Consider the following 23144-nt stretch of genomic DNA (forward strand, 5'->3'; position numbering starts at 1 on the left):
ATGAAACTGACTGTCTGAAAAATAAGGAAAGTTGAACATTCTGAGTCAAGGCAAATAAATGTTTGAATACATATATTTAGAACTTTATAAACAAAGTGCCCAACCATAGCTAGGAGTGTCACAGAAAATAAGACATACTTACCCCAGGACACTCATCTACATATAGCAGATAGCCAAACCAGTACTGAAACGAGAATCAGCAGAGGTAATGGTATATATAAGAGTATATCGTCGATCTGAAAAGGGAGGTAAGAGATGAATCTCTACGACCGATAACAGAGAACCTATGAAATAGACCCCTTAGAAGGAGATCACTGCATTCAAATAGGCAATACTCTCCTCACATCCCTCTGACATTCACTGCACGCTGAGAGGAAAACCGGGCTCCAACTTGCTGCGGAGCGCATATCAACGTAGAATCTAGCACAAACTTACTTCACCACCTCCATCGGAGGCAAAGTTTGTAAAAACTGAATTGTGGGTGTGGTGAGGGGTGTATTTATAGGCATTTTGAGGTTTGGGAAACTTTGCCCCTCCTGGTAGGAATGTATATCCCATACGTCACTAGCTCATGGACTCTTGCTAATTACATGAAAGAAAAAGCAGTAAACTCTACGAAATTTTTACAGTAGAATCATAAAGCCTTAGTAAGTTTGCACAGCCAGCCAAATAAACTATTAACCCCTTAAATGTAAAAACCGGATTGACAAAACGTAAAAAAAACGGTATAAAAACGTTCAGCACCTTGCCACAGCTCTGCTGTGGCGCCTACCTGCCCTTTAGGATAGATTTGTGGGGAAAAACCTTCTTTTAGGCCCTCAAACACAGCAGGACCCTCTGGAGAAGCAGCTGGATGTCTTCAGAGTAAAAGAAACTGCGCAACTGAGGCGTGAAAATAGGCCCCTCCCACCTCACTCAATGTTAGTGGGGCCAAAAAGAAACACATCAAAGTGTTTCTAGACTAGCCATGTGGGTTAATAACCCTTAAATCAGCCACAATGACCCCTTAAAGTCCCTCAAAAAACGTTAAATTTTTCAATAAACAAAAACGTTTTTTCCCATTAGTGCCACCAGTAACAAATGAGCCCTGTATGAAAGCTGGGATTCTCTATTAAGTGTCTGAATACAGCTTAACTTTCCCTCATGGGGATATTGTCAGCCTTTTCTAGAATTATCACAGTCTGTCTAGAAACAAATTGACTGAACATACCTCAATGCAGCTTAGCATGCAAACCGTTCCCCCAACTGAAGTTTTCCTGTACTCCTCAGCCTCTGTGGGAACAGCAGTGGATCTTAGTTACAAAGTGCTAAGATCATCATCCTCCTTGCAGAAATCTTCATCCCTTTTCTGCCAGAGAGTGAATAGTACACACTGGTACCATTTAAAACAACAAACTTTTGCTTGAAAAAATAAAAAACAGAATTTATGTTTACCTGATAAATTACTTTCTCCAACGGTGTGTCCGGTCCACGGCGTCATCCTTACTTGTGGGATATTCTCCTCCCCAACAGGAAATGGCAAAGAGTCCCAGCAAAGCTGGCCATATAGCCCCTCCTAGGCTCCGCCCACCCCAGTCATTCGACCGACGGACAGGAGGAAATATATATAGGAGAAACTATATGGTACTGTGGTGACTGTAGTTAGAAAAAATAATACATCAGACCTGATTAAAAAAACCAGGGCGGGCCGTGGACCGGACACACCGTTGGAGAAAGTAATTTATCAGGTAAACATAAATTCTGTTTTCTCCAACATAGGTGTGTCCGGTCCACGGCGTCATCCTTACTTGTGGGAACCAATACCAAAGCTTTAGGACACGGATGACGGGAGGGAGCAAAACAGGTCACCTAAACGGAAGGCACCACAGTTTGCAAAACCTTTCTCCCAAAAATAGCCTCAGAAGAAGCAAAAGTATCAAATTTGTAAAATTTGGCAAAAGTGTGCAGAGAAGACCAAGTCGCTGCTTTACATATCTGGTCAACAGAAGCCTCGTTCTTGAAGGCCCATGTGGAAGCCACAGCCCTAGTGGAATGAGCTGTGATTCTGTCAGGAGGCTGCCGTCCGGCAGTCTCATAAGCCAAACGGATAATGCTTCTAAGCCAAAAGGAAAGAGAGGTAGAAGTCGCTTTTTGACCTCTCCTCTTACCAGAATAAACAACAAACAAGGAAGATGTTTGTCTGAAATCTTTAGTAGCCTCTAAATAGAATTTTAGAGCACGGACTACGTCCAAATTGTGTAACAAACGTTCCTTCTTTGAACTTGGATTCGGACACAAAGAAGGAACAACTATCTCCTGGTTAATATTTTTGTTAGAAACAACTTTAGGAAGAAAACCAGGCTTAGTGCGCAAAACTACCTTATCTGTATGGAACACCAGATAAGGAAGAGAACACTGCAGAGCAGATAACTCTGAAACTCTTCTGGCAGAAGAAATCGCAACCAGAAACAAAACTTTCCAAGATAATAACTTAATATCTACGGTATGCAAGGGTTCAAACGGAACCCCTTGAAGAACTGAAAGAACTAGATTTAGACTCCAGGGAGGAGTCAAAGATCTGTAAACAGGCTTGATCCTGACCAAAGCCTGAACAAAAGTTTGAACATCTGGCACAGCTGCCAGTCTTTTGTGAAGTAAAACAGATAAAGCAGAGATCTGTCCCTTCAGAGAACTTGCCGATAACCCTTTCTCCAAACCTTCTTGAAGAAAGGAAAGAATTCTAGGAATTTTTATCCTGTTCCAAGGGAATCCTTTAGATTCACACCAACAGATATATTTTTTCCATATCTTATGGTAAATTTTTCTGGTTACAGGCTTTCTAGCCTGAATAAGAGTATCTATTACAGAATCTGAAAATCCACGCTTTGATAAAATCAAGCGTTCAATCTCCAAGCAGTCAGTTGGAGGGACACCAGATTCGGATGTTCGAATGGACCTTGAACAAGAAGGTCCTGTCTCAAAGGTAGCTTCCATGGTGGAGCCGATGACATATTCACCAGGTCTGCATACCAAGTCCTGCGTGGCCACGCAGGAGCTATCAAGATCACCGAAGCCCTCTCCTGATTGATCCTGGCTACCAGCCTGGGAATGAGAGGAAACGGTGGGAATACATAAGCTAGGTTGAAGGTCCAAGGTGCTACTAGTGCATCCACTAGAGTCGCCTTGGGATCCCTGGATCTGGACCCGTAACAAGGAACCTTGAAGTTCGGACGAGAGGCCATCAGATCCATGTCTGGAGTGCCCCATAATCGAGTTATTTGGGCAAAGATTTCCGGATGGAGTTCCCACTCCCCCGGATGGAAGGTCTGACGACTCAGAAAATCCGCTTCCCAATTTTCCACTCCTGGGATGTGGATTGCAGACAAGTGGCAGGAGTGATCCTCCGCCCATTGAATTATCTTGGTTACTTTCTCCATCGCCAGGGAACTTCTTGTTCCCCCCTGATGGTTGATATAAGCAACAGTCGTCATGTTGTCTGATTGAAACCTTATGAATTTGGCCTTTGCTAGATGAGGCCAAGCTTTGAGAGCATTGAATACCGCTCTCAGTTCCAGAATGTTTATCGGGAGAAGAGATTCTTCCCGAGACCATAGACCCTGAGCTTTCAGGGGTTCCCAGACCACGCCCCAGCCCACCAGGCTGGCGTCGGTCGTGACAATGACCCACTCTGGTCTGCGGAAGCTCAATCCCTGTGACAGATTGTCCAGGATCAGCCACCACCGGAGCGAATCCCTGGTCCTTTGATCCACTTGAATCGTCGGAGACAAGTCTGTATAATCCCCATTCCACTGTCTGAGCATGCACAGTTGTAATGGTCTTAGATGAATTCGTGCAAAAGGAACTATGTCCATTGCTGCAACCATCAATCCTATTACTTCCATGCACTGTGCTATGGAAGGACGAAGAATAGAATGAAGAACTTGACAAGAGCTTAGAAGTTTTGATTTTCTGACCTCTGTCAGAAAAATCCTCATTTCTAAGGAGTCTATTATTGTTCCCAAGAAGGGAACTCTTGTTGACGGAGACAGAGAACTTTTTTCTATGTTCACTTTCCATCCGTGAGATCTGAGGAAGGCTAGGACGATGTCCGTATGAGCCTTTGCTTTTGACAGGGACGACGCTTGAATCAGGATGTCGTCCAAGTAAGGTACTACTGCAATGCCCCTTGGTCTTAGAACCGCTAGAAGGGACCCTAGTACCTTTGTGAAAATTCTCGGAGCAGTGGCTAATCCGAATGGAAGTGCCACAAACTGGTAATGCTTGTCCAGAAAAGCGAACCTTAGGAACTGATGATGTTCCTTGTGGATAGGAATATGTAGGTACGCGTCCTTTAAATCCACCGTGGTCATAAATTGACCTTCCTGGATGGTAGGAAGGATTGTTCGAATGGTTTCCATCTTGAACGACGGAACCCTGAGAAATTTGTTTAGGATCTTGAGATCTAAAATCGGTCTGAATGTTCCCTCTTTTTTGGGAACTATGAACAGGTTGGAGTAAAACCCCATCCCTTGTTCTCGTATTGGAACTGGATGAATTACTCCCAACTTTAACAGGTCTTCTACACAATGTAAGAACGCCTGTCTTTTTATTTGGTTTGAAGATAATTGAGACCTGTGGAACCTTCCCCTTGGGGGTAGTTCCTTGAATTCCAGGAGATAACCCTGAGAAACTATTTCTAGCGCCCAAGGATCCTGAACATCTCTTGCCCAAGCCTGAGCAAAGAGAGAAAGTCTGCCCCCCACCAGATCCGGTCCCGGATCGGGGGCCAACCCTTCATGCTGATTTGGTAGCAGTGGCAGGCTTCTTGGCCTGCTTACCCTTGTTCCAGCCTTGCATCTGTCTCCAGGCTGGTTTGGGCTGAGAAGAATTACCCTCTTGCTTAGAGGAAGTAGAGTTAGAGGCTGGTCCGTTCCTGCGAAAGGGACGAAAATTAGGCTTATTTTTAGCCTTAAAAGACCTATCCTGAGGAAGGGCATGGCCCTTTCCCCCGGTGATGTCTGAAATAATCTCTTTCAAATCAGGACCAAACAGTGTTTTACCCTTGAAAGGGATGTTAAGCAATTTAGTCTTGGAAGACACATCCGCTGACCAAGACTTTAACCAAAGCGCTCTGCGCGCCACTATAGCAAACCCTGAATTTTTCGCCGCTAATCTAGCTATTTGCAAAGCGGCATCCAAAATAAAAGAGTTAGCCAATTTAAGTGCGTGAACTCTGTCGAAAATCTCCTCAAACGAAGAATCTTTATTAAGCGACTTTTCTAGTTCTTCGAACCAGAAACACGCTGCCGTAGTGACAGGAACAATGCATGAAATTGGTTGTAGAAGGTAACCTTGCTGAACAAACATCTTTTTAAGCAAACCCTCTAATTTTTTATCCATAGGATCTTTGAAAGCACAACTATCTTCAATAGGAATAGTAGTGCGTTTGTTTAGAGTAGAAACCGCCCCCTCGACCTTAGGGACTGTCTGCCATAAGTCCTTTCTGCGGTCGACTATAGGAAATAATTTCTTAAATATAGGGGGGGGGAACAAAGGGTATACCGGGCCTTTCCCATTCCTTATTTACAATGTCCGCCACCCGCTTGGGTATAGGAAACACATCGGGGGGCACCGGAACCTCTAGGAACTTGTCCATTTTACATAATTTCTCTGGAATGACCAAATTGTCACAATCATCCAGAGTAGATAAAACCTCCTTAAGCAGTGCACGGAGATGTTCTAATTTAAATTTAAATGTTACAACATCAGGTTCAGCTTGTTGAGAAATTTTTTCTGAATCTGAAATTTCTCCCTCAGACAAAACCTCCCTCCTGGCCCTTTCAGAGTGGTGTGAGGGTATGTCAGAACAGTTATCATCAGCGTTCTCTTGCTCTTCAGTGTTTAAAACAGAGCAATCGCGCTTTCTCTGATAAGTAGGCATTTTAGATAACATTTTTGCAATAGAATTATCCATAACAGCCGTTAATTGTTGCATGGAAATAAGTATTGGCGCACTAGATGTACTAGGGGCCTCTTGTGCGGGCAAAACTGGTGTAGACACAGAAGGGGACGATGCAGTACCATGCTTACTCCCCTCATCTGAAGAATCATCTTGGGCATTATCATTTTCAGTGGCATCATGGTCCCTACTTTGTTTGGACACTATGTCACAATCATCACATATATTTAAATGGGGAGACACATTGGCTTTCATACATATAGAACATCGCTTATCTGATGGTTCAGACATGTTAAACAGGCTTAAACTTGTCAACAAAGCACAAAAAACGTTTTAAATAAAACCGTTACTGTCACTTTAAATTTTAAACAGAACACACTTTATTACTGAATATGCGAAAAAGCATGAAGGAAAAGTTCAAAATTCACCAAAATTTCACCACAGTGTCTTAAAGCCTTAAAAGTATTGCACACCAAATTTGAAAGCTTTAACCCTTAAAATAACGGAACCGGAGCCGTTTTTACATTTAACCCCTATACAGTCCCAGGTATCTGCTTTGCTGAGACCCAACCAAGCCCAGAGGGGAATACGATACCAAATGACGCCTTCTATAAGCTTTTTCAGCGGTTCTTAGCTCCTCACACATGCATCTGCATGCCTTGCTTTCCAAAAACAACTGCGCATTAGTGGCGCGAAAATGAGGCTCTGCCTATGACTAGGGAAGGCCCCCATCTGAAAAAGGTGTCCATACAGTGCCTGCCGTTTTTAAACAACAATCCCCAAGAGTATAACAACTAAAAAGAGTTATAATCTGCCAAATATGCCTAGCAAAGTAATCGTTTTAGCCCAGAAAAATGTCTACCAGTTTTTTAAGCCCTTATAAAGCCCTTTTTTCTTTTGCTTTAATCTAAGAAAATGGCTTACCGGTCCCCATAGGGAAAATGACAGCCTTCCAGCATTACAAAGTCTTGTTAGAAATGTGGCCAGTCAAACCTCAGGCAGAAGAATCTGCCCACTGCTTCCCCCAACTGAAGTTACTTCATCTCAACAGTCCTGTGTGGAAACAGCAATCGATTTTAGTGACGTCTGCTAAAATCATCTCCCTCTTACAAACAGAAATCTTCTTCACCTTTCTGTTTCAGAGTAAATAGTACATACCAGCACTATTTTAAAATAACAAACACTTGATTGAAGAATAAAAACTACATTTAAACACCAAAAAACTCTAAGCCATCTCCGTGGAGATGTTGCCTGTGCAACGGCAAAGAGAATGACTGGGGTGGGCGGAGCCTAGGAGGGGCTATATGGCCAGCTTTGCTGGGACTCTTTGCCATTTCCTGTTGGGGAGGAGAATATCCCACAAGTAAGGATGACGCCGTGGACCGGACACACCTATGTTGGAGAAACTAACATTTTTGTCACCACACTTTCTTTACCCTTCCTAGTACTTAGAGTAGGCAAAGAGAATGACTGGGGGGGGGGGGGGGTGGAGCTATATAGACAGCTCTGCTGTGGGTGCTCTCTTTGCCACTTCCTGTTAGGAAGGAGAATATCCCACAAGTATGGATGAATCCGTGGACTCGATACATCTTACAAGAGAAATCTTGATAAAAGAATCTTTATCAGACACCTAATTACTTCACCTCTTCCTTGCACTAGAGGCAAAGAGAATGACTGGGATTTGTGGGAAGGGAAGTGATATTTAACAGCTCTGCTGTGATGCTCTTTGCTGCCTCCTGCTGGCCAGGAGTGATATTCCCAACAGTAATTAATGATGATCCGTGGACTCACCGTGTCATTAGAAAGAAAACATAACTATACACGTCTGGAAGATCACATCACAGAGAACAGCGACTACTGACCTAATGTGTTATACAAAGATAGGAGGGCGACTGTCCCTCATCGGTAATACGTCTTACTCACTGCCCTGTGTAGTCAGATCTTAGTATATCGTCACTGTACTGTCAGTAGCGCCTTACTCACTGCCCTGTGTAGTCAGATCTCAGTATATCGTCACTGTACTGTCAGTAGCGCCTTACTCGCTGCCCTGTGTAGTCAGATCTCAGATTATCGTCACCGTACTGTCAGTAGCGCCTTACTCGCTGCTCTGTGTAGTCAGATCTCAGTATATCGTCACCGTACTGTCAGTAGCGCCTTACTCACTGCCCTGTGTAGTCAGATCTCAGTATATCATCACCGTACTGTCAGTAGCGCCTTACTCCCTGCCCTGTGTAGTCAGATCTCAGTATATCGTCACCGTACTGTCAGTAGCGCCTTACTCACTGCCCTGTGCAGTCAGATCTCAGTATATCGTCACCGTACTGTCAGTAGCGCCTTACTCACTGCCCTGTGTAGTCAGATCTCAGTATATCGTCACCGTACTGTCAGTAGCGCCTTACTCACTGCCCTGTGTAGTCAGATCTCAGAATATCGTCACCGTACTGTCAGTAGCGCCTTACTCCCTGCCCTGTGTAGTCAGATCTCAGTATATCGTCACCGTACGGTCAGTAGCGCCTTACTCAATGCCCTGTGTAGTCAGATCTCAGTATATCGTCACCGTACTGTCAGTAGCGCCTTACTCCTTGCCCTGTGTAGACAGATCTCAGTATATCGTCACCGTACTGTCAGTAGCGCCTTACTCACTGCCCTGTGTAGTCAGATCTCGGTATATCGTCACCGTACTGTCAGTAGCGCCTTACTCACTGCCCTGTGTAGTCAGATCTCAGTATATCGTCACCGTACTGTCAGTAGCGCCTTACTCCCTGCCCTGTGTAGTAAGATCTCAGTATATCATCACCGTACTGTCAGTAGCGCCTTACTCCCTGCCCTGTGTAGTAAGATCTCAGTATATCATCACCGTACTGTCAGTAGCGCCTTACTCCCTGCCCTGTGTAGTCAGATCTCAGTATATCGTCACTGTACTGTCAGTAGCGCCTTACTCCCTGCCCTGTGTAGTCAGATCTCAGTATATCGTCACCATACTGTCAGTAGCGCCTTACTCCCTGCCCTGTGTAGTCAGATCTCAGTATATCGTCACCGTACTGTCAGTAGCGCCTTACTCACTGCCCTGTGTAGTCAGATCTCAGTATATCGTCACTGTACTGTCAGTAGCGCCTTACTCCCTGCCCTGTGTAGTCAGATCTCAGTATATCGTCACTGTACTGTCAGTAGCGCCTTACTCCCTGCCCTGTGTAGTCAGATCTCAGTATATCGTCACCGTACTGTCAGTAGCGCCTTACTCAGTGCCCTGTGTAGTCAGATCTCAGTATATCGTCACCGTACTGTCAGTAGCGCCTTACTCCCTGCCCTGTGTAGTCAGATCTCAGTATATCGTCACTGTAATGTCAGTAGCGCCTTACTCCCTGCCCTGTGTAGTCAGATCTCAGTATATCATCACCGTACTGTCAGTAGTGCCTTACTCACTGCCCTGTGTAGTCAGATCTCAGTATATTGTCACTGTACTGTCAGTAGCGCCTTACTCACTGCCCTGTGTAGTCAGATCTCAGTATATCATCACCGTACTGTCAGTAGCGCCTTACTCCCTGCCCTGTGTAGTCAGATCTCAGTATATCGTCACTGTACTGTCAGTAGCGCCTTACTCCCTGCCCTGTGTAGTCAGTACAGTGACGATATACTGAGATCTGTCAGTAGCGCCTTACTCACTGCCCACATTTAATAAAATATTGCTTCTCCCAGATAATCTTAACAACAAGTTCTATGATTTTACCTTTAACAGCTTCTGGGGTCCATCCGCAGCTCTCACACTTAGCTTGTGCAACAGTTGAACTGAAGGAGAAAAAGATAAACAATCAGTGACAAACATCTCTCCGGAGACAACGACAACATGACATGAGTCAGGAGGTGGGGAAAGTCAAAGGCATCAGTTGGGGGTGAGCTAGACACATGAGTAAGGGTTAAACACCCGAAATGTCGCCTCTATTTTGGATGTCCTTGTTTCAATAAAATTGGATAATTACTTCATGGTGCTGTGGGAATGTGTTCTACCTTTCATGAGCTAGATACACCAGGGAATAGCAGAGGTCAGTGATTGGGGGGGGGGGGGGGGCACAGAGCGCTGCAGCCTGGTGATGGGCAGTTGTAGAACATTCCCCTGCCGTTGCCTAACACGGGGTACAGTCAGGAAAGCCCATCCGATACAATAACCTATAAACGTTGCTCTGTAACAGACATCTAGCAGCGCCACCGCATATGGTAGAGAGCGAATAGTGTTATTTATGGAGCTATCAAACCTCCCATGGGTATCCAACTGCCCAATCAGAGGCTAAACTGTAACAGAGACACAGCTGGTACACTCGGGTTCATTTATAAACATTTGCCAACTTATTGAATGAAGGGATCTAGCACAGGGAACAGAAAAATATGTGGCTCATTTAAAGCTATATACTGTATGTAACAACCAGAAGTTCATCTAAGAAACCTAGCTGCTGGTTATTATGCAGTGCGTGTCGTCAGCTCATATACAGCACAGTGAAAGATTATACAGACCGGCATAATGATAAAAACACATATGATAGACACAGTGTCTGTTGTTAATGGCAATCGGCAAGAAATATATGCGGTAAACATAAAACGTGCTCCCTCTGAGTGTTAGTACAACAGAACCCTCTGATAACTACCTTTACACAAGCAGCCAGCTGTTATGTCACTCACCCATCAAGCCGCAGAATCGAGGAAAGGTTCGGGGGATGCGTGTTTGAGGATTCACTTCAATTAGAACATTCCTCTGGGTGTGAATGTAGACCTGTAGCAACCCAGCCCTGTTTAGCGGACTGTCCATGAGCATCAACAAGCTCTGCAGGAGAGAACATATGCACAAGTAATCAATACACTGATAATCTGGTAATACACCGATACACACACTCCCTGGTAACGCTCTCATCACTGGTAATACACCGATACACACACTCCCTGGTAACGCTCTCATCACTGGTAATACACCGATACACACACTCCCTGGTAACGCTCTCATCACTGGTAATACACCGATACACACACTCCCTGGTAACGCCCTCATCACTGGTAATACACCGATACACACACTCCCTGGTAACGCTCTCATCACTGGTAATACACCGATACACACTCCCTGGTAACGCCCTCATCACTGATAATACACCGATACACACACTCCCTAGTAACGCCCTCATCACTGGTAATACACTGATACACACACTCCCTAGTAACGCCCTCATCACTGGTAATACACCGATACACACACTCCCTAGTAACGCCCTCATCACTGGTAATACACCGATACACACACTCCCTAGTAACGCCCTCATCACTGGTAATACACCGATACACACACTCCCTGGTAACGCCCTCATCACTGGTAATACACCGATACACACACTCCCTGGTAACGCCCTCATCACTGGTAATACACCGATACACACACTCCCTGGTAACGCCCTCATCACTGGTAATACACCGATACACACACTCCCTGGTAACGCCCTCATCACTGGTAATACACCGATACACACACTCCCTGGTAACGCCCTCATCACTGGTAATACACCGATACACACACTCCCTGGTAACGCCCTCATCACTGGCAATACACCGATACACACACTCCCTGGTAACGCCCTCATCACTGGTATTAGACCGATACACACACTCCCTAGTCATGCGCCCCCGACAGGCGCACGGGCGCTCACTGCTAATCTAGTCATGGGCCCCCGACAGGCACTCACTGCTAATCTAGTCATGGGCCCCCAACAGGCGCTCACTGCTAATCTAGTCATAGGCCCCCGACAGGCGCACGGGCGCTCACTGCTAATCTAGTCATGCGCCCCCGACAGGCGCACGGGCGCTCACTGCTAATCTAGTCATGTGCCCCCGACAGGCACTCACTGCTAATCTAGTCATGGGCCCCCGACAGGCGCTCACTGCTAATCTAGTCATGCGCCTCCGACAGGCGCACGGGCGCTCACTGCTAATCTAGTCATGCGCCCCCGACAGGCGCACGGGCGCTCACTGCTAATCTAGTCATGCGCCCCCGACAGGCGCACGGGCGCTCACTGCTAATCTAGTCATGCGCCCCCGACAGGCGCACGGGCGCTCACTGCTAATCTAGTCATGCGCCCCCGACAGGCGCACGGGCGCTCACTGCTAATCTAGTCATGCGCCCCCGACAGGCGCACGGGCGCTCACTGCTAATCTAGTCATGCGCCCCCGACAGGCGCACGGGCGCTCACTGCTAATCTAGTCATGCGCCCCCGACAGGCGCACGGGCGCTCACTGCTAATCTAGTCATGCGCCCCCGACAGGCGCACGGGCGCTCACTGCTAATCTAGTCATGCGCCCCCGACAGGCGCACGCGTGCTCTCTGCTAATCTACTCATGCGCCCACGACAGGCGCACGTGCTCACTGCTAATCTAGTCATATGCACGCTCACGGGTAATCTAGTAATGCACACACACGACAGGAGCACGCTCACTGGTAATCTAGTAATGTACACACACACACGACAGGCGCACGCTCACTGGTAATCTAGTAATGCGCACACACACGACAGGCGGACGCTCACTGGTAACCTAGTAATGCACACACACGACAGGCGGACGCTCACTGGTAACCTAGTAATGCACACACACGACAGGCGCACGCTCACTGGTAATCTAGTAATGCACACACGACAGGCGCACGCTCACTGGTAATCTAGTAATGCACACACACGACAGGCGCACGCTCACTGGTAATCTAGTAATGCGCACACACACGACAGGCGCACGCTCACTGGTAATCTAGTAATGCACACACATGACAGGCGCACGCTCACTGGTAATCTAGTAATGCACACACACGACAGGCGCACGCTCAATGGTAATTATTATTATTATTATCATCATCAGGTATTTGTAGAGCACCAACAGATTCCGCAGTGCTGTAAACATAGTCTGTGTACAGGATAGCTTTTGTAGGGGTCAATTGGGTAGAGGGCCCTGCCGAGAGTTTCACTGTTGTAGTCGGCTCTTATGAGGCGATCTGTAAACAGCTGGGCCCATAGGCTTACAATCTAAGGGGTTCAAGGGGAAAGCAATGGCGTTAGGAAAGGTTAGTGTTGATTGTATGCATCCCTGAATAGTAGAGTTTTTAGGGAGTGCTTGAAGCTGTTAAAACTAGGGGAGAGTCTTATGGAGCGAGGCAGGGAATTCCACAAGATGGGGGCCAGTCTGGAGAAGTCCTGTAAACGGGAATGTGAGGAAGTAACAAGAGAGGAGGAGAGGAGGAGATCCTGAGCTGATCGAAGGGGACGGGAGGGAGAGTATCTAGAGACAAGTTCTGAGATGTAGGGGGGAGCAGTGCAGTTGAGAGCTTTATATGTCAGGGTGAGGATTTTATGTTTAATCCTAGAGGCAAGAGGAAGCCAGTGAAGGGATTGGCAGAGAGGTGCAGCAGATGAAGAGCGACGAGTAAGGAAGATGAGTCTGGCAGAGGCATTCATAATGGATTGTAAAGGAGCTATGCGGCAGCTAGGTAGACCAGAGAGGGCGGAATTGCAGTAGTCCAGGCGAGAAAGGATGAGAGAGTGGATTAAAATCTTGGTTGTATCTTGTGTAAGGAAATGTCGAATTTTAGCAATGTTTTTAAGGTGGAAGCGGCAGGCTTTAGCCAAGGACTGGATGTGAGGAGTGAAGGAAAGATCTGAGTCAAGTGTGACCCCAAGACATCGGGCGTGCGGGGTAGGGGTAATGATGGAATTATCAACAGTTATAGAAATTTTGGGGGTGAAGACATTGGGAGAAGGGGGAAAAATAAGGAGTTCAGTTTTGGAGAGATTTAGCTTAAGGTAGTGAGAGGACATCCAAGATGAGATGTGAGAAAGACAGTTAGTGACATGGGTTAGTAAGGAAGGAGGTAGGTCTGGTGCAGAGAGGTAGATTTGTGTGTCATCGGCATACAAATGGTATTGAAACCCATGGGACTTTATTAAGGAACCTAGTGACGACGTGTAGATTGAAAAGAGAAGGGGTCCAAGTACAGAGCCTTGAGGTACCCCAAAAGAAAGTAGTAACGGGGCAGAGGATGCTCCGGAGAAGGCTACACTAAATGTACGGTTAGTCAGATAGGAAGAGAACCACGAGAGAGCGGTCTCACAGATGCCGAAGGATTGGAGGATTTGGAGCAGAAGAGGGTGGTCAACAGTGTCAAAGGCTGCAGACAGGTCAAGGAGGATAAGCAGAGAGAAGTGGCCTTTGGATTTTGCTGTAAGTAGGTCATTGGTAACCTTGACAATTGCTGTCTCTGTAGAGTGATGGGAACGAAATCCAGATTGCAGTGGGTCAAGAAGAGAGTTTAGTGTAAGGAAATGGGATAGACGTGCGTAAACTAGCTTTTCGAGGCGCTTTGAGGCAAGAGGGAGTAGGGAAATAGGGTGGTAATTGGAAGGGGAGGTTGGATCAAGGGAAGGTTTTTTGAGGATAGGTGTGACAAGTGCATGTTTTAGAGATGAGGGAAATATACCAGTGCTGAGGGAGGGGTTGAAAATGTGTGTGAGTATGGGGTTGAGGGTAGAAGAGAGGGTGGGGAGTAGCTGTGAGGGGATGGGGTCGAGGGGACAGGTAGTGAGGTGGGAGGACAGTATAAGGGCAGAAACTTCATCCTCATTAACAGGGGCAAGAGAGACGCATTTTTGGATATTTGGGTTTTGGGTGATCGTGAGCTTTTGAGGGGGTGGGAGATTGGAAGTATGTTGAGAGCTGATTTCGCTTCAGATGGAGTCAATTTTGTTTTTGAAGTGGCTTGCAAAATCTTGAGCTGAGAGAGAGGTTGTGTTAAGAGGTGGGGGTGGGCGGAGAACAGACATTTAGGGTTAGAGGAAAGAGTAGAGATGAGATTAGAAAAATATTGTTGCTTATAAAGATTAAAGGGACAGTCTAGGCCAAAATAAACTTTCATGATTCAGATAGAAACAGCAACAACGTGGGAGCGCTCAGACATCCGCTCTGTGTGTGGCCTCGGCTCGCGCTTCACGTAAGGTACCGCCCCTCCTGGGTTGCTCCTGACGACGAATCCCGGGTTCATCTGTCAAGCCGGTGCAAGTGGTAAAAACGATCCACCACCGCTTTCACAAATATAGCAGCAACATCCACTGCACACGGAACAAGCAGTTCCAAACCGGAGATAGACAAAGAAAGTTCAGAGGCTCAAAAAGGTGAAAATAAAAAGTCTGTATTCTTGAAAATCAAATAAGGCAAAAGTTGTTACAAACAGGCAATGTAGCAGGCAAACGCGTTTCATATATTCATATGTTAAACTTGATCACTGATGAAGTTTAACATATGAATATATGAAACGCGTTTGACCTGCTACATTGCCTGTTTGTAACAACTTTTGCCTTATTTGATTTTCAAGAATACAGACTTTTTGTTTTCACCTTTTTGAGCCTCTGAACTTTCTTTGTCTATCTCCGGTTTGGAACTGCTTGTTCCGTGTGCAGTGGATGTTGCTGCTATGATTCAGATAGAGCATGTAATTTTAAACAATTTTCCAATTTACATTTATCACCAATTTTGCTTTGTTCTCTTGGTATTCTTAGTTGAAAGCTTAACCTAGGAGGCTCATATGCTAATTTCTTAGACCTTGAAGCCCACCTCTTTCAGATTGCATTTTAACAGTTTTTCACCACTAGATGGTGTTAGTTCACGTATTTCATATAGATAAAACTGTGCTTGTGCACGAGAAGTTATCTGGGAGCAGACACTGATTGGCTAGACTGCAAGTCTGTCAAAAGAACTGAAAAAGGGGCAGTTTGCAGAGGCTTAGATACAAGATAATCACAGAGGTTAAAAGTATATTATTATAACTGTGTTGGTTATGCAAAACTGGGAAATGGGTAATAAAGGGATTATCTATCTTTTAAATCAATAAAAATTCTGGTGTAGACTGTCTCTTTAAGGGCAGAATAGTAGGAGTTCAGGATGAACTTGAAGTGAAGAAAGTCAGCTGAACTCCGAGATTTCCTCCAATGTCGCTCAGCAGTACGGGAGCATCTGCGTAGGTATCGTGTCAGAGGAGTATGCCAGGGCTGAGGATGAGAGTGTAGTTTCTGAGCTAACGTTGGAGGGGCCAGAGTGTCAATGACCGATGTAAGGGTGGAATTATACTGGCAGATAGATTGGTCAAGGCAGGAAAAGGAGGTGATGGATGAGAGGAGATGTTTGAGAGAGCTAGCGAGCTGATGCAGATCTAGTGACTTAGTGCTTCTGTGAAGTTTGGTGTGAGGGGTAGAGGGAGGGGGAGTTGTAGGTAGGGAAGTGATGTTGCAAGTTAGGAGATGATGGTCAGAGAGAGGAAAAACATAATTTATGCTTACCTGATAAATTTATTTCTCTTGTGGTGTATCCAGTCCACGGATCATCCATTACTTGTGGGATATTCTCATTCCCAACAGGAAGTTGCAAGAGGATCACCCACAGCAGAGCTGCTATATAGCTCCTCCCCTAACTGCCATATCCAGTCATTCGACCGAAAACAAGCAGAGAAAAGGAGAAACCATAGGGTGCAGTGGTGACTTGAAGTTTAAAAATAAAATATACCTGCCTTAAAATGACAGGGCGGCCCGTGGACTGGATACAACACAAGAGAAATAAATTTATCAGGTAAGCATAAATTATGTTTTCTCTTGTAAGGTGTATCCAGTCCACGGATCATCCATTACTTGTGGGATACCAATACCAAAGCTAAAGTACACGGATAAAGGGAGGGACAAGGCAGGTACTTAAAGGGAAGGTACCACTGCCTGTAAAACCTTTCTCCCAAAAATAGCCTGAGAAGAAGCAAAAGTATCAAATTTGTAGAATTTTGAAAAAGTATGAAGCGAAGACCAAGTCGCCGCCTTGCAAATCTGTTCAACAGAAGCCTCATTTTTAAAGGCCCATGTGGAAGCCACAGCTCTAGTAGAATGAGCTGTAATCCTTTCTGGAGGCTGCTGGCCAGCAGTCTCATAGGCTAAGCGGATTATGCTTCTTAGCCAAAAAGAAAGAGAGGTTGCCGAAGCCTTTTGACCTCTCCTCTGTCCAGAGTAGACAACAAACAAAGCAGATGTTTGACGAAAATCTTAGTAGCTTGTAAGTAAAACTTTAAAGCACGAACCACGTCCAGATAGACGTTCCTTCTTTGAAGAAGGATTAGGACACAAAGACGGAACAACAATCTCTTGATTGATATACTTATTAGATACCACCTTAGGTAAAAACCCAGGTTTGGTACGCAGAACTACCTTATCTGCATGGAAGATCAGATAAGGAGAATCACATTGTAAGGCAGATAACTCGGAAACTCTACGAGCCGAGGAAATAGCTACCATAAAAAGAACTTTAAGAACCAAATTTAAGCTCCAAGGTGGAGCAACAGGTTTAAACACAGGCTTGAATCTAACTAAAGCCTGACAAAATGCCTGAACGTCTGGGACATCCGCCAGACGCTTGTGCAAAAGAATAGATAGTGCAGAAATCTGTCCCTTTAAGGAACTAGCTGACAATCCTTTCTCCAATCCTTCGTGGAGAAAGGATAATATCCTGGGAATCCTGACTTTACTCCATGAGTAGCCCTTGGATTCACACCAATAAAGATATTTACGCCATATCTTATGATAGATTTACCTGGTGACAGGCTTTCGTGCCTGAATTAAGGTATCAATGACTGACTCGGAGAAACCACGCTTTGATAAAATCAAGCGTTCAATCTCCAGGCAGTCAGCCTCAGAGAAATTAGATTTGGATGGTTGAAAGGATCTTGAAGTAGAAGGTCCTGTCTCATCGGTAGAGTCCATGGTGGAAAGGATGACATGTCCACCAGATCTGCATACCAAGTCCTGCGTGGCCACGCAGGCGCTATCAAGATCACTGATGCTCTCTCCTGCTTGATTTTGGCAATCAGACGAGGGAGCAGAGGAAACGGTGGAAACACATAAGCCAGGTTGAAGGACCAAGGCGCTGCTAGAGCATCTATCAGCGTTGCCTTGGGGTCCCTGGACCTGGATCCGTAACAAGGAAGCTTGGCGTTCTGGCGAGACGCCATGAGATCCAGTTCTGGTTTGCCCCAACGATGAACCAATTGTGCAAACACCTCCGGATGGAGTTCCCACTCCCCCGGATGAAAAGTCTGTTGACTTAGAAAATCCGCCTCCCAGTTCTCTACACCTGGGATATGGATAGCTGATAGATGGCAAGAGTGAATCTCCGCCCAGCGAATTATCTTTGAGACTTCTAACATCGCTAGGGAACTCCTTGTTCCCCCTTGATGGTTGATGTAAGCCACAGTCGTGATGTTGTCCGACTGAAATCTGATGAACCTCAGTGTCGCTAGCTGAGGCCAAGCCTGAAGAGCATTGAATATCACTCTTAGTTCCAGAATGTTTATTGGAAGGAGTTCTCCTCCTGAGTCCACGATCCCTGAGCCTTCAGGGAGTTCCAGACTGCACCCCAACCTAGAAGGCTGACATCTGTCGTTACAATTGTCCAATCTGGCCTGCGAAAGGTCATACCTTTGGACAGATGGACCCGAGATAGCCACCAGAGAAGAGAATCCCTGGTCTCTTGATCCAGATTTAGTAGAGGGGACAAATCTATGTAATCCCCATTCCACTGACTGAGCATGCAGAGTTGCAGCGATCTGAGATGTAGGCGTGCAAAGGGCACTATGTCCATTGCCACTACCATTGAGCCGATTACTTCCATGCACTGAGCCACCGAAGGGCGAGGAATGGAATAAAGAACACGGCAGGAATTTAGAAGTTTTGATAACCTGGACTCCGTCAGGTAAATTTTCATTTCTACAGAATCTATCAGAGTCCCTAGGAAGGAAACTCTTGTGAGGGGGATAGAGAACTCTTTTCCTCGTTCACCTTCCACCCATGCGACCTCAGAAATGCCAACACTATGTCCGTATGAGACTTGGCAACTTGGAAGTTTGACGCCTGAATCAGGATGTCGTCTAAATAAGGGGCCACTGCTATGCCCCGCGGCCTTAGGACCGCCAGAAGCGACCCCAGAACCTTCATAAAAATTCTTGGGGCTGTAGCTAACCCAAAGGGAAGAGCTACAAACTGGTAATGCCTGTTTAGGAAGGCAAACCTGAGAAACCGATGATGATCTTTGTGTATCAGAATGTGAAGATAAGCATCCTTTAAACCCACTGTAGTCATGTATTTGTTTAAGATCTTTAGATCCAAAATTGGTCTGAAGGTTCCCTCTTTTTTGGGAACCACAAACAGATTTGAGTAAAATCCCTGTCCCTGTTCCTCCCTTGGAACTGGATGGATCACTCCCATAACTAGGAGGTCTTTTACACAGTGTAAGAATGCCTCTCTCTTTATCTGGTTTGCAGATAATTGAGAAAGGTGAAATCTCCCTTTTGGGGGGGAAGCCTTGAAGTCCAGAAGATATCCCTGGGATATAATTTCCAACGCCCAGGGATCCTGGACATCTCTTGCCCATGCCTGGGCGAAGGGCGAAGAGCGAAAATCTGCCCCCTACTAGATCCGTTACCGGATAGGGGGCCGTTCCTTCATGCTGTCTTAGAGGCAGCAGCAGGTTTTTTGGCCTGCCAGACCGTCTTGGACTGAGCAAAAGTTCCCGCTTCTTTTGCATTAGAGGAAGTTGATGCCGCATTTGCCTTGAAATTTCGAAAGGCACGAAAATTAGACTGTTTGGCGCTTGATTTGGACCTATCCTGAGGAAGGGCATGACCTTTTCCTCCAGTGATATCAGCAATAATCTCCTTCAAACCAGGCCCGAATAGGGTCTGCCCCTTGAAGGGAATGTTAAGCAGCTTAGACTTTGAAGTAACGTCAGCTGACCATGATTTAAGCCATAGCACTCTGCGCGCCTGGATAGCAAAACCAGAATTCTTAGCTGTTAGTTTAGTCAAATGAACAATGGCATCAGAAACAAAAGAATTGGCAAGCTTAAGTGCTCTAAGCTTGTCAAGTATGTCATCCAATGGAGTCGCTACCTGTAAAGCCTCTTCCAGAGACTCAAACCAGAACGCCGCAGCAGCAGTGACAGGAGCAATGCATGCAAGGGGCTGTAGGATAAAACCTTGTTGAATAAACATTTTCTTAAGGTAACCCTCTAACTTTTTATCCATTGGATCTAAGAAAGCACAACTGTCCTCGACAGGGATAGTAGTACGCTTTGCTAGAGTAGAAACTGCTCCCTCCACCTTAGGAACTGTCTGCCATAAGTCCCGTGTGGTGGCGTCTATTGGAAACATTTTTCTAAAAATAGGAGGGGGAGAGAACGGCACACCTGGTCTATCCCATTCCTTAGTAATAATTTCTGTAAACCTTTTAGGTATTGGAAAAACATCAGTGCACACCGGCACTGCATAGTATTTATCCAGTCTACACAATTTCTCTGGCACTGCAATTGTATCACAGTCATTCAGAGCCGCTAAAACCTCCCTGAGTAACACGCGGAGGTGTTCAAGCTTAAATTTAAATGTAGAAATATCAGAATCAGGTTACATCATCTTCCCCGAGTCAGAAATATCACCCACAGAAAGAAGCTCTCCTTCTTCAGCTTCTGCATATTGTGAGGCAGTATCAGACATAGCTCTTAAAGCGTCAGTATGCTCTGTATTTTGTCTAACTCCAGAGCTATCTCGCTTTCCTCTAAATTCAAGTAGTCTGGCTAATACCGCTGACAGTGTATTATCCATGACTGCCGCCATGTCTTGTAAAGTAAACGCTATGGGCGCTCTAGATGTACTTGGTGCCATTTGAGCGCGAGTCCCTTGAGCGGGAGTCGAAGGGTCTGACACATGGGGCGAGTTAGTCGGCATAACTTCCCCCTCGTCAAATTCCTCTGGTGATAAATTTTTTAAAGACAGAATATGATCTTTATTGCTTAAAGTGAAATCAGTACATTTGGTACACATTCTAAGAGGGGGTTCCACAATGGCTTTTAAACATAATGAACAAGGAGTTTCCTCTATGTCAGACATGTTTGTGCAGACTAGCAATGAGACTAGCAAGCTTGGAAAACACTTTAAATCAAGTTAACAAGCAAATATAAGAAACGGTACTGTGCCTTTAAGAGAAACAAATTTTGTCAGAATTTGAAAAACAGTGAAAAAAGGCAGTAAATTAAACGAAATTTTTACAGTGTGCATAATAAGCTAACAGAGCATTGCACCCACTTGCAAATGGATGATTAACGACTTAGTTCAAAAAAAGGATCAAAAAAACGATAGACGTTTTTTAACAGTCACACCAAACTGCCACAGCCTTGCTGTGGGCCTACCTTCCCCAACAAACGATTTTGGAAAGCCTAAGAGCCCTTTAGAGATGTCCTATAGCATTCAGGGGACTCCTGGAGGAAGCTGGATGTCTCAGTCTGTAAAAGTTACTGCTCAAAAAAGCGCTAAATTAGGCCCCTCCCACTCATAGTAACACAGTGGAAAGCCTCAGGAAACTGTTTCTAGGCAAATTTAAGCCAGCCATGTGGAAAACAACTAGGCCCCAATAAAGTTTTATCACCAAAGTATATATAAAAACGTTTAAACATGCCAGCAAACGTTTTATATTGTAAATATAAAAGAGTATTACCTCAGAAAGTAAGCATGATACCAGTCGCTATTAAATCACTGTATTCAGGCTTACCTTACATAAATTTGGTAACAGCAGCATTTTCTAGCATTCACATCTTCTAGAAAAAATCTTAACTGCACATACCTCATAGCAGGATAACCTGCACGCCATTCCCACGCTGAAGTTACCTCTCTCTTCAGTCATGTGCGAGAACAGCAATGGATCTTAGTTACAGCCTGCTAAGATCATAGAAATCACAGGCAGATTCTTCTATTTTTCTGCCTGGGACAAAATAGTACAACTCCGGTACCATTTAAAAATAAACTTTTGATTGAAGCAAGATAACAGCTACATTTCACCACTTTCCTCTTACTACCTCCATGCTTGTTGAGAGTTGCAAGAGAATGACTGGATATGGCAGTTAGGGGAGGAGCTATATAGCAGCTCTGCTGTGGGTGATCCTCTTGCAACTTCCTGTTGGGAAGGAGAATATCCCACAAGTAATGGATGATCCGTGGACTGGATACACCTTACAAGAGAAAGGGGAGTTTGTTAAATTTGAAAGAGTGCATCAATAGGTGAAAATCAGATCAAGGGAATGACCATCTTTGTGAGTGGGAGAGTCAGTCCATTGTGACAGGCCAAAAGAGGAAGTCAGTTGAAGTTGTATTGCAGAGGAGGCAATGGGATTGTCAAGAGGGATGTTAAAGTCGCCAAGAATGAGGGCAGGGGTGTCTGAGGAAAGGAAATAAGGAAGCCAGGCAGCAAAGTGATCTAAAAATTGAGTTGGGGAGCCAGGGGGGCGGTATATGACTGCAACACGTATAGAGAGGGGAGAGAATTACCGAATCAGGTGTGCTTCAAATGAAGAAAATGTGAGTGAAAAGAAGGGCTGTATTTGTTGGAAGGTGCAACAAGAGGATAGTAAAATACCGACGCCACCTCCTTGTCTATTGCCAGACCTAGGAGTGTGACTGAAATGGAGACCCCCATGTGACAGTGCAGCATTGGATGCTGTGTCTGAAGCAGAGAGACAGGTTTCTGTAAGAGCCAGAAGGTTAAGAGAGTGGGAGATAAAGAGATCATGGATAAAAGTGAGCTTGTTGCAAACAGAGCGAGAGTTCCAGAGTGCACAAGTGAAGGGGGAGGGGTTTTTAGATGTAAGAATAATGCGATTAAGGTTACCAGAGTTTAGTTTATGAAGTCTATTGAAAGGCACACAAGGATATGAAAGGCTAGGAGGTTGTGAGGGACCAGGATTAGGGGAGATGTCGCCAGCAGCTAGTATGAGCAAGAGGGAGAGTGACATAAGATGAGAAGCAGATTTGTAGTAATGAGACTGTTTTTTGGCTGAAGTGCAGGGGGGAGAGAGAGTATTTAGGAATAGGTAGAGTTCATGAGTACAAAAGTAAGGTGAGTATAAGAGAGATGGGCTAATGAACAGTGCAGGTGGAGAGGGAGAAGGAGTAAGTGAGGAATGTAGTTTGTTATAGAGACAAGAGGTAGCAAAAAGGAATATGAAGATATAGAGCATTATTATGAAAGTGGGAGCCAAGTAAACACATAAGACACAGTGTTACAGCAGCACTTGCAAAAGGATACAATGAGATGCATAAAACACAGTATTACAAGAGTACAAG

General features: G+C 45.3%; 2 protein-coding genes across 2 annotated transcripts in view; one reads left to right on the plus strand and one right to left on the minus strand.

The window, feature by feature from the left end:
• LOC128640333 (tyrosine-protein phosphatase non-receptor type 6) overlaps positions 1–23144 on the plus strand; it is a 411611-nt gene that overhangs the window by 258458 nt on the left and 130009 nt on the right. The window lies entirely within an intron of this gene.
• Positions 1–23144, minus strand: part of LOC128640332 (ribosomal RNA small subunit methyltransferase NEP1-like) — a 96078-nt gene that overhangs the window by 38283 nt on the left and 34651 nt on the right. The window contains exons 3-4 of the mRNA XM_053692824.1: positions 10610–10751; positions 9666–9724 (exon numbers count right to left, since the gene is read on the minus strand). Of these exons, the coding sequence (XP_053548799.1) occupies positions 9666–9724; positions 10610–10751 (201 nt within the window). The remainder of the gene's footprint in view (positions 1–9665; positions 9725–10609; positions 10752–23144) is intronic.

The sequence above is a fragment of the Bombina bombina genome, chromosome 9 (assembly GCF_027579735.1).
Source record: "Bombina bombina isolate aBomBom1 chromosome 9, aBomBom1.pri, whole genome shotgun sequence".
NCBI classification, from domain to species: Eukaryota; Metazoa; Chordata; class Amphibia; order Anura; family Bombinatoridae; genus Bombina; species Bombina bombina.